The sequence below is a fragment of the Halichoerus grypus genome, chromosome 12 (assembly GCF_964656455.1).
Source record: "Halichoerus grypus chromosome 12, mHalGry1.hap1.1, whole genome shotgun sequence".
Classification (NCBI taxonomy): Eukaryota; Metazoa; Chordata; class Mammalia; order Carnivora; family Phocidae; genus Halichoerus; species Halichoerus grypus.
Genome location: NC_135723.1, coordinates 103331965 through 103347238, shown reverse-complemented (window position 1 = coordinate 103347238; position 15274 = coordinate 103331965). Strand labels below are relative to the sequence as shown.

General features: G+C 49.5%; 1 protein-coding gene across 6 annotated transcripts in view; it reads left to right on the top strand.

Annotated features, from left to right (window-relative positions):
• Nucleotides 1-1487: 1487 nt before the first annotated feature.
• Nucleotides 1488-15274, top strand: part of PAXIP1 (PAX interacting protein 1) — a 51271-nt gene continuing 37484 nt past the window's right edge. For 5 of the 6 annotated variants that reach the window (XR_013442949.1, XM_078059781.1, XM_036087565.2 and 2 more), the window contains exons 1-4: nucleotides 1488-1685; nucleotides 5452-5586; nucleotides 9797-9840; nucleotides 12094-12157. Coding sequence is in view for 5 of the 6 variants with exons in the window: in XM_078059781.1 (XP_077915907.1) it covers nucleotides 1605-1685; nucleotides 5452-5586; nucleotides 9797-9840; nucleotides 12094-12157 (324 nt within the window). In the remaining variant the exon portion in view is untranslated. The remainder of the gene's footprint in view (nucleotides 1686-5451; nucleotides 5587-9796; nucleotides 9841-12093; nucleotides 12158-15274) is intronic. The other variant, XM_078059782.1, reaches the window with a different exon arrangement.

The following is a 15274-nucleotide window of genomic DNA, read 5'->3' as shown; positions in this document are numbered from 1 at the left end:
TGCGGTATGCTTTTCGTCTTTTAAAGTTATGTGCTTAGTTTGTGTTTAATCAGAGAAGAAATGAGCTAAACAAGTTCTGTCACGCAATAAAGGGCGAGCTAATTTTGGTTCGGTCTTTACAAGGGATTTATTACACCGACACTTTCGTAACATCGAACATAAAATGTGGTAGTGATCAACATCAGATACATTGTCCGGTATTCAGAGGAGGAGAGCGATTCTTACTCAAACAAGCACTCGTGTTCTTATTTTTCATCTCAGGAATGTGCTGGCTGCCAAGCACACAGGGAAGCGACGAGCCCGCACGCACACTACGCCCGCGAGCCGGCCGCCGCTTCCCGCCTCCCCGTCCCGCCACCCGTCCTACCTCGTCCTCCTCCGTCCCCGCTCCTGCCCCATCCTCCCCGGCCACTCAGTCCCACCATCCCGTCCTGCACCATCCTTCCTGACCGCCCCTCCTGCCCCGTCTTCCCTGGCCGCCCAGGCCTCTCCGCCCCCCCGGCCCGAGCGCCTGTCACCGCAGACCGACCTGGGGACAGAGGCCAGCTCAGGCAGGCCTCCGAAGGGAACTCCGGAAGTTCCCGGGTCTTTAAAGGACCAACTGCACTAACACTGAATTGAGAACGCTTATCACTCAGCAGCTGACAGCAGCGGCGGGCGGCCACCTCGGTCTCGGCGTCCTCCGTCTCCAGTTCCCGGCCGCACTCCCCGGCCCACGGCGCCGGCGTCCACTGGCTCCCGGGGATCCGCGGCGCCGCCAGGTGACGTCAGGGCGAGGATACGTTAGGGCGGCGTCGCCAAGGTGACGTCAGGGAGCGCACGTCACGGCGGACCGCCGCCTGGGGCTATAGGGGGAGGGGAGCAAGGCCTCCCTCAGCAGGAGTGCGGTGCGGGTGCGACTGGGAGAAGCCCACCGGCGAGGCCTGGGGCCCTCGGCCAGCCCGTGGCGCTCTCGGTCTGGGACGCTGTCCAGCGCCCGCCCCTCAGCTGGGACCCGGCGCCCGTGACCCGGCCTCTATCGGCCGCGGGCGCTGAGGCGTTACCTCAGGTCCCTTCGGGCAGCCACCGGCGACGTGGGCTCCTTCGGAGCCCGAGGCCAGCTCGCGCCCCCCGCCTCGGCCGGCCGGCCGCAAACCCCGCCCCCTCCGCCGCGCGCCTGCGCCGCTCGAGCGGCCGCGCGTGTTGATGGGAGGGGCCTCCGCGTTCCCTTCTTTCCCGGGGCCGGCCCACTCGGGCCGCACCAAGGGGGGGGCGCGTTTCTCCGCGTCCCTGGGGCCCCCCTCGCGAGGAAGCGGCGGCCACGGGCTCCGGGTCTGCGGAGTGGGCTGCGCGGTGCCCTTGCCCTCGCGGCCGCGGGCCGCGGCGCAAGCGCGGGGCGGCGCCGGCTGGCAGCCAGCTCCTCGGCGCTCCCCCTCGGCGGCCGGCGGGATGGTGCGTCCCGCAGGGCGCGCGCGGCTCCCGCGCTTGGGCCACTCGGCGCGGGCGGGGGCGCAGAGGGAGGGGGAGCGGGCCCGACTCGCAGGACCGGGCCCCGGCCGCGCCGTTGGGGAGCGGGCCCCGCGGGGCGGGGCGGGAGCCGCCGCGGAGCTCTGGCCGCCGCGACCATGTCGGACCCGGTGCTCAAAGTTCCCGAGGAGATGTTCCGAGAGGTCAAGTACTACGCGGTGGGCGACATCGACCCGCAGGTACCGCGCCGCCCCCGCTCGCCGCCCTCCGCCCTCCGCCCTCCGCGTTCCCGGCCCGTCCCCGCTCCCGCCGCGGGCGCGCGCCTGGGCGCAAAACGTAGGGACCCCGCCGCCCGGGCCCCGCCGGCCCTGCCGGCCTGCCTGTGCGGAGGCTGGGCCACCCGGCGCAGAGCAGGCCTGGGGACGGGGGGGCGGGGGATGCGGGACCCGTGGCACCAGAGGCAGGGGACCTGGGAGAGGGGACCTGGAGCGGGGACCTGGGGGGTGGTCTGCGGGACCTTCTGGAGGGAGAGGCAGGGGACTTGGGGGCGGGGGTTCTGCGGGATCTGCTACCGGCGGGAAGCAGAGGAGAGGGAGGGGACGTGGGGGTGGTCTTTGAGACCCGCGGCCCGGAGGCTGGAGGGCAGGGGTCTTCGGGAACCACGATTAGGGGGAGCATGAGGGGAGGGACGGAGATCTGGGTCGTGCTCTACTGGGACCATCAGCGGGCAGCGCACCTGGAAGGTGAGCTCAGGGAGGGGATGACGTGGAGAGGAGGCTACTTTCTGACCAGAGAGGAGGGGAGGGCATGGGGGGGGCGTACCTCGGGCCTAGCACGGATTGTCACCGGCCTCCGCCTGGTGGGGGACCGGCGTCCTGTCGCATGTGGTAAGTCCCCCAAGCCTGCCACCTCAGCCAACTGCTACTTTGCCCCTTTCTGGGGCAAATTCGGACTGGGAGCATCCTTCTTGCTGCCCACCCCGTGTGCCGGGTTCCGAGAGCAGACAGGGTGAAGCGGATGGAGCTCAACGAGGAGCCCCAGGTCCAGGCTGCTGGGGGCTTAAGTGAACCGCCCCTGGTGTGGCCGGCCACCGGAGCTCACACGTCTGGGCTGTGCAGCCTCAGTCGTGTGCAAAGCGGTCAGTTTGCCACCCGCGAATTCCCATTCTTTGATTTTCCTAATTGGGGGGATTAAACAGTAAATGTGGAAAATACCCAGGTAGCACCATCACTGTAAACATTTAACAGGCTCACGCCAAAGGATATTGTGTTTTTTTGTAAGTTTAAATAATACTTCTGTTTAAACATCGGAGTGTTACTCTTTTGCCATGGAAGCAAATCTTAGTTGAATATCTTTTTCAGGTCAATCCTCATAGTATTCCCTTTATTAAAGTTTGTGCAGTTAAAGTTACCTGGGGTGTCTCCTTTGCTGTGAGTGCTAAGCGTGGAGGCGAGGGAAAGCAAAGCCAGGTGATCAGACCTTAGTCCTCAGGAGTGGAGACAGGTGTTTAACCAATAATCTTGGTTGGCATGGAAGGAATTATGGAAGGCTGATTGTCTTGGCCTTCTGAGGCTGGTCTGTTAGTATCTTAGTAAACTAAACTAACTCCCTTGCATGACCCCCAAGGTGGATCCTTTTTCTACCGTAACTATAGGGTAAAGAGATTGAGCCTTGAATCTAAAGATACACAGGTGTTGAACCCAGAGTGATCACGATGAGTGCCTGTAACAGTGGCAGCTTTTTCCAGTATTGATAATTTTCCTGTCTTTCACTATCCATCCTTCTCCCCCACCTCCTTCCTACACTCTTTATTTCGTTTTAGGACTTTGGCTCTTATGAGGGACTTGAACCAAATGTTACTTAAAACCTGGAACAAGTTGAATTGAAACCATATTTGCTCAACTATGAGTCAAATTTAAGTGCTTAAAAATGTCCTTGGCAAACCACTTTGATGTGAAACAGTATATTTTCTAAACGATTTAGAGCCAGAAAATTGATTCCCTGAATCTTGTAAAAATGGATTCAGAAAGTTCACGTATATTGAACATCTTGTACCTGTTAAGGCGTTGGCCTAGATGGCGGATGTAATCTGAAGATAAATGGAACCTGATACCTCTCCTTGAGGTTCCCTCCTTGCTGAGGGTTGGGGAGCACACCTGAAGACATTATGGTATAGGGTGGTAAGTGCGGCAAGGACAGACTTTTCTGCTGGGGTGCCTAAGAAGAGGCACCACTGAACTTTTTGAAAGTAGGTGTCTTCTCAGTGGGGTGTTGAGCTATACACAGAAGTTAAGAAGAGGGTGAGGTGATGTCCTTTTTGTGGAATGTATGTGCTGAGGAACGGAGGCGTTGATATATTTGGGATACACCAGGATGACCAGTACACCTGGTGCAGAGTGATGTGAGTTAAATCTAGTCAGATTCAGTAGTGTGGAGACTGGAAAGATGCCTGTGGTTTGGGGATCTTTCAGTCCATGAGAAATCAGTATTTCAGTAGAGTTGTAGAAAAGGCAGGCGACAGTGGGTGAAGAGTGAGCAGGAAGTGAGGAAGTGAAGACAGGTCGGTCTGTTGTTCCAAGCGATTTGTCAGCAAGAGGAAGCAGAGTAGGGGCCTGGATGTGTGTGAGTTCGTGTGAGGACCAGTGGGAACTTCATTCTTCGTGCGTGGAAGGGGAGAGATTGAAATCTCAAGACTCCTAAAAAAGGCAATATGGTTGGAAATGCAGACTGGAGGATAGATAAAAGGAGGGTGCCATATTCTGTGGGTCAAGTTGAGTGAATGTGGAAACTAAAGATGCTTGGAGGTGAAGGGAGGAAAGTGGAGGTGACCTGTGGCTACAAACCACTGTTTCTTTTTATTTAGAACAAATACTTAGCATTGGCTCCAGTTGCCATCTCTGGGTGGTCAGTAAAATACTCTGAAAAAATTTACCCAACTTGTGGGAAAATTGAGCTATGTAGGCATCAGGTCACCTTCATATGTGGTGCACACCTGGGCTCTTCAGGCTCTACCCTCACCTCCACCTGTCTCTGAAGTCTCTGGCAGGTGAGTAGCCTCCGGTTCACTTACCTCTCTGCACCTGGGGACCCCACTCTCAGAACTTTGGCCACCATTGACTCCCCATCTGGTGGGGGCCCACATCTTCCAGGTACCAGTGAAGTCTTTTCCTAGGCTTTCCACATGGCATCAGAAGGATGTGCCCTAAACTGAAGTACTTTTCTTGCTTCCCCACCGCTGCACTCATAACCTGTTTCTCCGTGAATGCTACTGTTGTGTCCCCAGCACTTTGTCTCTTGCACTCCTACCCCTTCCAGGCACCGAGCCTTGTGCATTCTCACTTCTTTCAAGTCCTTGGTTCAGTTACCTGCTGCTTTCCCCTGGACTACTGCCGTTGTCTCAAACTCAGTCCATTCTTTTTGCACTGACCATAATCTTTCGATAAAATCTGGTCATGCCATTTCCCTGCTTAAAACACTTGCGTCGTTCAGAAGACACTTCTGTATGAGAATAAATTGCAAACAGTTTTGCATAGCACGTGACAGTCTGACCCTGTCACCTGTCCAGTGTGTGAATGCTGCTCTCTCCCCCCGTATGTATTTTTGCCTCGCTAACTCCTTAAGTTCATCAAGATTCTGCTCATGTAGCTCCTCTTCTAGAAACTTTACCATTTGTGGTGAAACTACCTGTCCCTAAGCCTTGAAGTTTGAGCCTGGGCACCCAGTCTCAGCCCTGAAATGTTGTCTGTCAGACCTTCTGTTTTCAAGACAGAGACACTACCTAGTACCTGGCTCGCAGCCTCCATGCTTGCTGGGTCAGTGGGTCAGGATCTGCTGCTTTCTACTGTCCTCAAATGTTTGATGGCATATGATTCAGAGTGAAAGGTTATTAATTCTGTGTGGTGAACATGGTGTGTTTTTATTAGAATTTTCATTGTTTACAACAATTTGTGTAAAACGAGAATGAAATGCAGTGTTTTTCATTTTAATTTGTGTGGTTTTTTGAAGGTTATCCAGCTTCTCAAAGCTGGGAAAGCTAAGGAAGTGTCCTACAACGCACTAGCCTCACACATAATTTCGGAAGACGGGGACAATCCTGAGGTTGGAGAAGCTCGGGAAGTCTTTGATTTACCTGTAGTTAAGGTTAGTAGTAAGTCTCATTAATTTTATACACTTCATCATGTGTCTTGAGATCAATACAAAGTCTTACCGTAACTCAGAGTGTTTGCCGAAATACTGCTTTGTATAGGAAGTAGCGTGAAGCCCGTTGTGTTAAATCATGCTGTGGCCAGGTTTCTGTGCATTACAGGTAACTCTTGATGGGTCCGCTCATGCACCTGCGGTGGTGTGGCCCGGGTTCCTCTCTGCCCAGAGCTCTCTACGCCAGGGACGTGTCCTGCAAATGGGTGTGTCAGCCTACAGCGATGGGCACTGGGGATTCATGAGAAAGTGTGCTCTCTCCCAGGCCGGCAGAGTCCTGTCAGGATATGGCCCCTGGAGGGACCACTTTCTATCCCCACTGTGGCAAGTGGTCTTAATTTCCAGCTAGACACATTGGAGGGAGTCCTGCCTCCCATTTGCTGTGCTGTTTAACTGCTCTCCAACAGTGGTCACCGTGACTGTTTCTCCCACTGTCCACCCGGTGGCCATTATTGGTACTGTCTAGCTGACTCGGGGTGGTTGGTTCTAGAAAGCGGGGGGCCTCACCTCATGGGTGACTTGTTCAGAGTTTGTTGATCTACACACTGTGCTGTTCTCTTGCTGCTTGTAGTTGAGTTGACTGATGTTAAATGCATGTTTTGAAATGTAATTTTGTAGTTTTGGTCCTTCAGTTTTTTTTTTTAATCGTAGCTGTTATATGTTTGTTTTAAAATAGTTCAGTTCCACTACCACTCTTTTCTTTATGCTATCAAATACTTTGCCTAAAAATCAGTATGAAAATCATTATGGTTTAATAACAAGAGAGGCTAGGAGTTAGGAAAGATTGCCAGTCAGTTAGACTGGGGTGCCGAGAAGCTGGCTGGCCACTGGGAGGTCTGCACCTCAGTACCCAGGTCTGAAGCTGCCTTGCAGGCTTAGGAACCTGATTTTTGAAAATAAACCTGAAAGCAGATCTGTCTCATGAGAAGGTTCTCAGAAACCAGACTCTCCAGAGATGGCATGTCAGTCAGAGTGACTATTAATTTACAGCAGTGACATGCGGTGGTCACGATCCTGCCCTAGACTCCTTGTTTCGGCATGGCCGGCTCCCTCGTGAAGCCGGAACATCGGCAGGTTTCCTGCTCGATTAACCTGACCCCACGTGGTGAGAGAGACAGGCTTGTGACCGGCGCACTTGCCTCCCTGGGACCCTGCTTTTGTCTCTGGTTTGCTTCCATTCTTCCTTAGCTGTGGGGACGGTATCTCCGCTCCCTCAGCAGCCTGGAGCCCCTTGTCTCATGACAGTGACTTCCCCTAGATTGTGCGGGTTGCTGCGTGAACCTGAAAAGGGCAGCCTTAGTAACCAGTGTTGGGGACTAAGGTCATTGTTGCCAGACCATTTAGAGCAGTGGTGCTTAGATCTCATGACGCTCCAGTCCCTTTTCGCAGCAAGCGCTTTGTAATACCCCCTCTACTATCCCTTTGTTTATATGTAAGAGGATATTATGTAATTTAAAACCTATGTGTACGCATTATGTATAAATTGCCCAACCTGAAATGTAAAGGAGAAAAAAAGGAAAATAAATGTGTGTTTCAGTGTATAAATCCTTGGGCACAAGTCCGTGGAGGATGGGGTAAGGAGGTGAGCTGCTGGGACTGGTCCGATGGGAAGGGACTGCCACAGATGTGGGCTGGTCCCCCGAGCTCGAGGGTGAGGGAACCGGCTGGGAGGTAGCATTTCAGAGTGGTGACCCGTCCTTGCTAGAAGGCCAAGCTCAAAAGGCAGTCTTCTTCATTTTACGTGTTGTGTTTCTGGAAAAGTCAGGCTGTAGTAAGGCTGTGTAAAATACCTATTACCCAGCTTCTGTAATTACCACCATTTCGCCAGTCTGGCTTGATAGACCCCCATCCTGCTCTTCCCCTTTGGCTGTGCTAGCATGAAAGGAGGCCCCAGGCACCCTCATCTTTCGTCCGCTCCACAGCTCCAGGCTGCTTGTGGTTTGTGGCAGCGCCTGTTCTGTCCAGGGACTGCAGTGCCCCAGGACAGGATGATGGAACCTGTCAGAGCTGACCCAGCGGTTGGTGTGCACCCCACGATGGTGCTGCTAGACCCTCAAGTTCTTAGTCTGCGTTCAGCTGGTGGAGGCAGAGGCCCGGTTCCATAAGCACAGATCCTTGGCCTTTGACTTATTAAATTTGTCAAGTGGATTTTATTATTACTATTTTTTTAATTTTTTTTAAAGATTTTATTTATTTATTTGACAGAGAGAGACATAGCGAGAGGGGGACCATAAGCAGGGGGAGTGGGAGGGGGAGAAGCAGGGGCCCGGGGCGGGGCTTGATCCCTGGAGCCTGGGACCATGACCTTAGCCAAAGGCAGCCGCTCAACAACTGAGCCACCCAGGTGCCCCCAGAATAATTTTTTTAATGGAAATCTTTTTCTCAGTGGCCTTAGGGCATCATTGGAAATGCTAATTATGCTGACTTAGAGTGGGCTTATTTTTATATATTGTCATTGGCCTTTGGGATAAATAACTCCTTGTTACTATGCTTTTCTAGTTCTCCATTTCTGCTTTATTATTATTGGTGTGTCCTACTGACTTGGCATTATTTTATCTAGACTCCTGTAAGTGAGGGTCTGAGGATGGGTCTGCTCTGCATGGACATTATGACTAGCCCTAAATCCTTGAATGAAGATACCTATACTTGCCTCCTCCCCCAAGTTCTCAAAGGGATACTTCCCAGGGTGTGTGCTGCATGAGAGTTGGAAGGGGTACCTTTCCAGAGTGTCTGCTTCCGTGGTCACACTCCTCTGCTCAAAGGCACCTCTCCCAGTGTCCTCAAGAAAAGTTGCACCTTCACCTGCCCAAATCCTATCACAGTGCATCACCCCTAGGCTCTGAAAATCCTCCTGCACTCTAGACGAAGGGATTAGTAAAGCAGCCTGGTGCTAAGCCATGCAGCCAAGGATCTCCACGGGGCTCTGGGTGTTCCTGTGGAGAATAAAGCTCGCCCACGGGATGATGTTGACCGTAGACGAGTCAGAGCCAGTAATGGTTCCTCACGCTGGCCAGCCCCCTTGGATTAACTGAGGTTTGCCCAGGATTATCAAAAAACGTGAAGACACATTGCTGGAATGCATGAATAGAAACATGAAGTGCTGTCTGTCATTGTGGTGCGCTTAATCCAGTTAAGTTAGTGTGCTCGGCAGAATCACCAAATCATCGTGAAATAATGATCCCAAGTACGACCAGTCTTTATTTAATTTTTTTATATATCCAGTATTCTACACCCTGTTCACAGAAGACACTCTGTTATAAACTGAGGCTAAAACATTGTTGAAGTCACCTGAAAAACGAGGGGATTTGGTTTTCTAAAGTCCTTTTAAGGTCTGCATGACTAGACTGGAAGGTCAGTGAAGATCAGGGGCCTGGACTACGAGGTGCAGGAGAGCAGAGAGCACATTTCCCTCTTTGGTGGTTCCATTCGCAGTGCCTTGCGCCGTCTCTGGTACAAAATAAATTCTTGATAAATACTTGATGAATAAATTGATGCATAAACAGTAAGCACGTATGTACATTTCAGTGGGTTGAAGTTTCTGGACTTTTCAGCTGGCTAAATGGGATATTATGTAGTTGAATGTAACTTTAAAAATTAAATGTAGAAATGTAAGATAATTTTTTAAAAATATAAATTACCCCAAAAGGTGGTAATTAAGCTAAGGTTTTATAATTAATCTGAATTTCGGAATTTGAGGTACTTTTCATGGTTTGCAAATGTTCTGTCTATTGGGGTTTACTGAAAACACTCATGAATTTACACTTGGTTGGATTCAGGATTGAAGACAGGATGTTCCTGGGATGGGGAGGGGGTGGGGATGACTGTCGGGTCCCTGTCCTTACAGTTGTGAGGACAGTGTTTCCAGCTGGCCTAGACGCTCACGCTGTAGTAAGTGTGTACACCTAGAATTTAAATTTTTATAGGTAATAATTTTTAAAATATCTGGTGGTGCTTCATTCTATAATTGAGCTTTTCACCTTGGGCATTAATAACTAATCTGATATTTTTTACTATTTGAATACTCATGATCTGGGTGCTTTGTAATCTATTATAACAGAGCTTTTAATTTCTACAAGCAATGCTGATAAAAAAATGTCATTTTGATTATAAATTGAAAATATTTTTTGATTTGAGTTCATATTTTCTTTTTCAGCCATCTTGGGTGATTTTGTCCGTACAGTGTGGAGCTCTTCTGCCGTATCCTTTTTGGGGAAGGGAGGAGGGAATCTGGGTTTAAGACTGACACGGTAACCAAGTGGATTCATTAGTTAGGACAGTTTGTGTGTGTGCATTCTCTGTCCCTCCTGTTTTCCATTCTGTATCAGATTTGATATACTTGATCCTTGTCACCCCTGGAAGGAGGGGCACCAGCTGTGGGGGGCATCTCTGGGCTGGAGCTTGGGGCACGAGCCCTAGTTCTGGGACTGGGCTTTATGATCTCAGGCAGTTCGCTTCTCTGGACCTCAGTTTTCTTGTCTCTGGAATAGACCATTTTTTTGATGTCCAGTTAGATGGAATATTTCTAAAATTGTAAGTCTACCTGAACCAAATCATGAGTTACTTGAAGAATAGATAGGGGAAGAGAACAGCAGAACATTTTTAGTTTCATGTATTGTTACTTACGATTACGTTGGATTAAAGGTTTGTTTAACAGGTGTTGACACCTGCTGTGGGCTGAGTACTAAAACCAGAGGGGTCACAGAGATTTCATTGCTGCCCTCAAGGAGCGCCCTTGCTCCCTCCCATGCCCGTGTCCCTTGCCTCATTTCTTGAGTGTGGCTCTGGTGCACAGTCCTCCCCGCCTTGTGTGAGCTGTCAGGCTGCGGTTAGTGCCCTGAGCCTCACGACTTCTGTCTCCCTCTGCCAGCGTGGAGCTGCGCTGGAGAGTCCTCCACGCGTAACCTGCTTGTGGAAGTCACTTCTCGTAAGGGGACCTGGTGCCACACCATGGTGTTAAAATTGCAGCCTCCGGCAGAGATGATGTCCTTCCTCTGTTTTGTTTTGCCCCTGTGCCAGGCAGTTCCTGTGAATGCATTTTTACTTATTGAACTGATGGAGATGGAGGGAATCTTTTTATATTAAATATTTATAGGTGGCCTCAAATAAACAGAAAACATCCCTTTGTAAGCAGTTCTTGGAGGATGTGCAGAACTTAGCATCTCCAACTCAAAAGTTCTAAGATTCCTCATAATTTGAAGAGTTAAAGGAAATCCGTTCCTGTTTTGTTTTAGTTTTTGTTCTTTTGGTTTCTTGGGAGTTGTAGTCTTTATAAGCCCAGGGTGGAAAAAGCCTGGGAGAGAGAGGGGTAGTTTTGAAGATGAGAGGTTAGTTCTTCCTGCTCTGGATCATTTATTCTCCGTACAAGATGCCTTAAGAAGCTGTCACTCCCCTGGCGTTCATACTCGCCTGTTCCAGAGCAGCTTGAAGGGACATAAAGGGAAGCCTGCAGACTGTTGGACAACACTAGATTTGCCTTTGTTCATGTTTCCCCAAGTCTTTGGAAGTAGAAAGTCCTTGAGGTAAAGGTAGGAGGATGGAAACTGATCATGGATAGCGGGCCTGAGGGCATGATGATGGGTCTGCAGAGCGTATTGCAGTCAGACAGGCTCCGGTCTTTCTAAGGTTTCTCAGCAGGGCTGTGTAAGACACTTCCAGATGGCAGTGGAATTTTCAGTCTGATCTGTTTTTCTTAATTCACTTATCTCAGTGGGTATACTCTTCTCCTGTAGGGAGAACAAAGTCATACTTTAACCCATTTTGAATTGTAGACACTCCAAATTCTTCAAAAAGTCATTGTGTTTGAGTAGAGTGCAGGCACCTAGAGGTCATTTCTGCTTGCGTAGACACATGTGCCCGGTGTCTGGCCCACAGTAAGCTCTCTCGAGGGAATTTTATCTTGAATGAATTTTAAAAATCAGAAAACTGAAGCTCAGAGTTGGTCTTGCCCACATTCATAAAGTTAGTGGTAATAAGACTAGAACTCAGGTTCTTTTATGAAAGATTTTCTGCCAAACCACGTAAGTTCCATTAATGTTTCCTTCTAAAATAAACCCGAGACTTTTCATCTGCTTTTAAAATAATGGCTGTGCCGTATGTGTGTGTAAATATGTATCCGTGTGTGTGTGTGTGTGTGTGTGTGTGTAGTGAGCTAGCTCTCAGAGGTCAGAGGTTTTCCCCATGAGTGTGCTGTGCCCGGGTTATTGAAACGACGTCCTTGGAGATGCTGGATCAGAAAGTGTGCTTCACACACCTCCCCGTTCTTTCTGTGCTGCCCACTGCCCCTTCCTCCTCCAGTCTGCCCCGTCTCACTCTGGTCAGCCTGCCTCTTTCCTGTGTGGTTCCAGTGGGAGGGAGAGGGTGGGTCACGTCCACATGGGCAAAGAGGATGTCTTAGTGAAATGCAGGTTGCACTAATCTCATTTAATTGGAATCTTAATAACTTTCAAACAGAGTAAATGGTTTTTCTCCAGAGTCATGTCAGATTTTTTTTGGAATCACTGCCTGCCTCTCCCAGGTAAGCATGGTTATAAGCTGTCTGGTGGTGTTCACACGTAACAGTTCTGCACTTTTAGAACATTGGGTTTATGACCTGTTGGTAAACCAGTTTTAAAGAAGCTCTTTACTAAACTGCATATTTGGTGTGACCCTATGACACATTTATGATTATTTAAATATTCATGCTTAGTCTTAAGATACAAAGTTTTAACGGGTGAAAATGGTCTTTCTAATCTAAAGGGTTACAAAGATACAGAATTTGAATATGAAAAACTAGTAAAAATGAAATTAAGATGACAAGAAAAATTCAGTCATAAAGGCAAAGAATTATTTTAATAAAGGGCTCATTTAGATCAATAAGAAAAATAAAACCTCAGTAGATAAGGCAGAGAAATGAACTCACAACTTTCTATAAAGAGGAATTACAAAACAAGTGTGACAGAACATTTGACACACTTTATTATCCAAGATGTGAACGTTTTCACAGCGCTGAGATGAGCCTTTCCACTCGAGCTGGTGACCGAGCGTCCAGCACCGGCGCCCCACGCAGACGTGCTCCCCTCCCTGCCGGCGCGAGCGCAGGTCCGTGCGGCTGTTGTCTACAAAAGTTGCTGAATCAAGGGCCCTAAGATACTCCTTTTCTTTTCCGCTGCAGTTCTCTTATGTTTAGAAATTTATCCCGAACTGGTAGAAATAAGGGTAGATTGATGGATACCGGTGTTTAGCAGAGCATTATGTAGACTAGGGTAAAATTGGAAAAAAAAAATCAGATCCTCCTGTGTTTGGAAACGGTTCAGAAACCTCTTCTGTGCACTTACATGATAGCCTAACTACGGAGCCAGGTTTGAATTCTGCTCTTTGAAAATATGGAAAGAGATGGGAAAGGCTTTCAGTGGGGAAAGAGGCAGGTCATTAACAGCGTGTGCAGTGTTAGGAGTAACCAAGTAAAATATAGGAGAAAGAGCCGAAAGGGGGGACCAAAATGTCAGCAGTGGGGAATTCTAAGTAGTGGGAAAGTGAACAGTCAGTATTTTTAAATTGTATTTGTCCCCTGCACCGCCAGCTGGTAAACCCTCAGACTATAAAAAACCATTATAACAAATCCAGCGGGTGTTGCTGGAACTCAGGTGGAAGTTGCACAGGGCGGTGTGCTGAGCGTGAGGACGGGGAGGGGCGTTGCCGGTGCTGCTTGGCGGACCCGCTCCCACGGCGACCCTGGACCCTGGCGGGGAGCAGCGTGGCCCCTCCCTGTGGCAGCCTTGAGGAGAGGGCGTGGGGGGGCGTTGGGTGAGCTGGGAGTCCTGTCCCTGTGACGGGGGGTCATGGAGCCAGGTGACGCGCTCTCCCAGTGGCCGCCTCGTCTCCCCTCCACCCCTCCACCCTTCCCTGACCACACAGCAGGCAGGCTCAGAGAGGGCTACTTTGTTTGTATCTCTTGTGGATTCCTGAAGTTCTTTAAAATTATAAAATTCTTTTTGTTTTTGTTTCATTCATTTAATAGGGACCCTTGAAATCTTAGCTTTTTTTTGTCTTTTAAGAACAGGAATTCTGTTGATACTTGTATTTTTCACTGTTTTTCACATCTGTGCTGTAAATGTATATAATGATAATGATCTTTGAAGTGGGCCAAAATGGAAACCTTTTAATGACGGGTTCTGTGGCTCTGTATGACTTTTATTCCCTTATACTTCTCTGTATGTTCCAAACGTACAATAAATATCAGAAAAGTCTTAAAAATGAAGACATTATTATTATTCCTTAATGTATAAACACATGTTGGCTAAAATGTGAGTTTTGCATTTAATTATATTTTCATTTATTGGATTTGTGGGTTCAGAGATATGGAGCCCACTATCCAGAGGGTTCAGGTTGAATGAGAGAGGAAGAAGCTGGGGTAGGGAGTCCCGAGGTATTTTCAGGGACTGAGGTGACAGTGACACGGTATTTGCAGACCTGACTTAGGGAAATAAGAAAATCAAAAATATGTGAGTATAAGATGATTTCAGGGTTTTAAATTTGGTAATCAGACGTCCTTAAATATTAACTGAATTTAGCATTAGAGAACATTTTTAGTCTTAGAAAAAACCAATAGTTACATTTAACAAAGGTTGTAATGTACCAGATTATTATTTGTAAATGCTCGAGTCTCTGCCATCATTATTATAATGTCAGGCTTATGGTACACACACCACCTGCTGTGTGCTGTGCTAAATCCCGTGGCCCCGATGTCAGTGTGTGAGTTCACAAGAACAGGCCCGAGTGTGGACGGCAGAGTCAGGGAAGCCTGTGGGGAGGGGAGAGGTCAGACCTGAGGGGCCTGAAAGAGTGGGCAGAATTAGAGCAAAAATGGGGAAGGCGGGGTGTGTTTGTGGTAGAGCCACATGGAAGGAGAGAGGAGGAGGGCGCCGGGGAACAAAGCATGTTCTCGAGATGCAGGGGGGTGGATGGTGGGGAACACGGGACCTGAAACCAGGTGTTGGAGTTTGAGCTCCCTAAAGTAGCCGGTAGGATGCTTCTTTCCTTTTTTCTTATATATTTAATTTTGCATTACACAATTTACATTAGGACATTTAGAAAACACAGGAAAGCAAACAAATTTAAAATCCTTGCAGTCCCATAGGTGCAACCCGTCTGGGAGCAGTAGCAGGACACAGGGGCGGGGCAGGGATGGGAGTTAGGGCCGGAGGGAAAGGCGTGGTTTGGACTCGAGGCAGAGGTTTGGATTTGGGATGGCGCTGTGCACACAAGGCCCAGACAGGAAGCAGCAGGACTTGGTGACTTGGGCACACTTGGGACGAAGGAGGAGAAGGCAGCGCCCACGGTACTTCTCTGCACCAAGTCCTGCAGGAGCTGCCTCCACGGTAGTGAATCATGAGTCCTGGGCGATGTCCTCCATCAGACCAGGAGCCTGGGGGCAATGCTATCTAGCATCACTCCTGGAGATGGGAAACGGGAGCCTGGCTTCTCAGGGAAGATGGTGAAGTCGGTTTGAAACACGTTGAGTTTGGGGTGTTGATCAGCTACCCAGATGGGGGGCCGTGGAGATGCGGCATGAAGGGCAGAGAATTAGCTTCTTGCAGAAGAAGGTAGAAAGGCACATAACCAGGAAGAGAGTCTTGGGTTGCGTGCAGTGAAG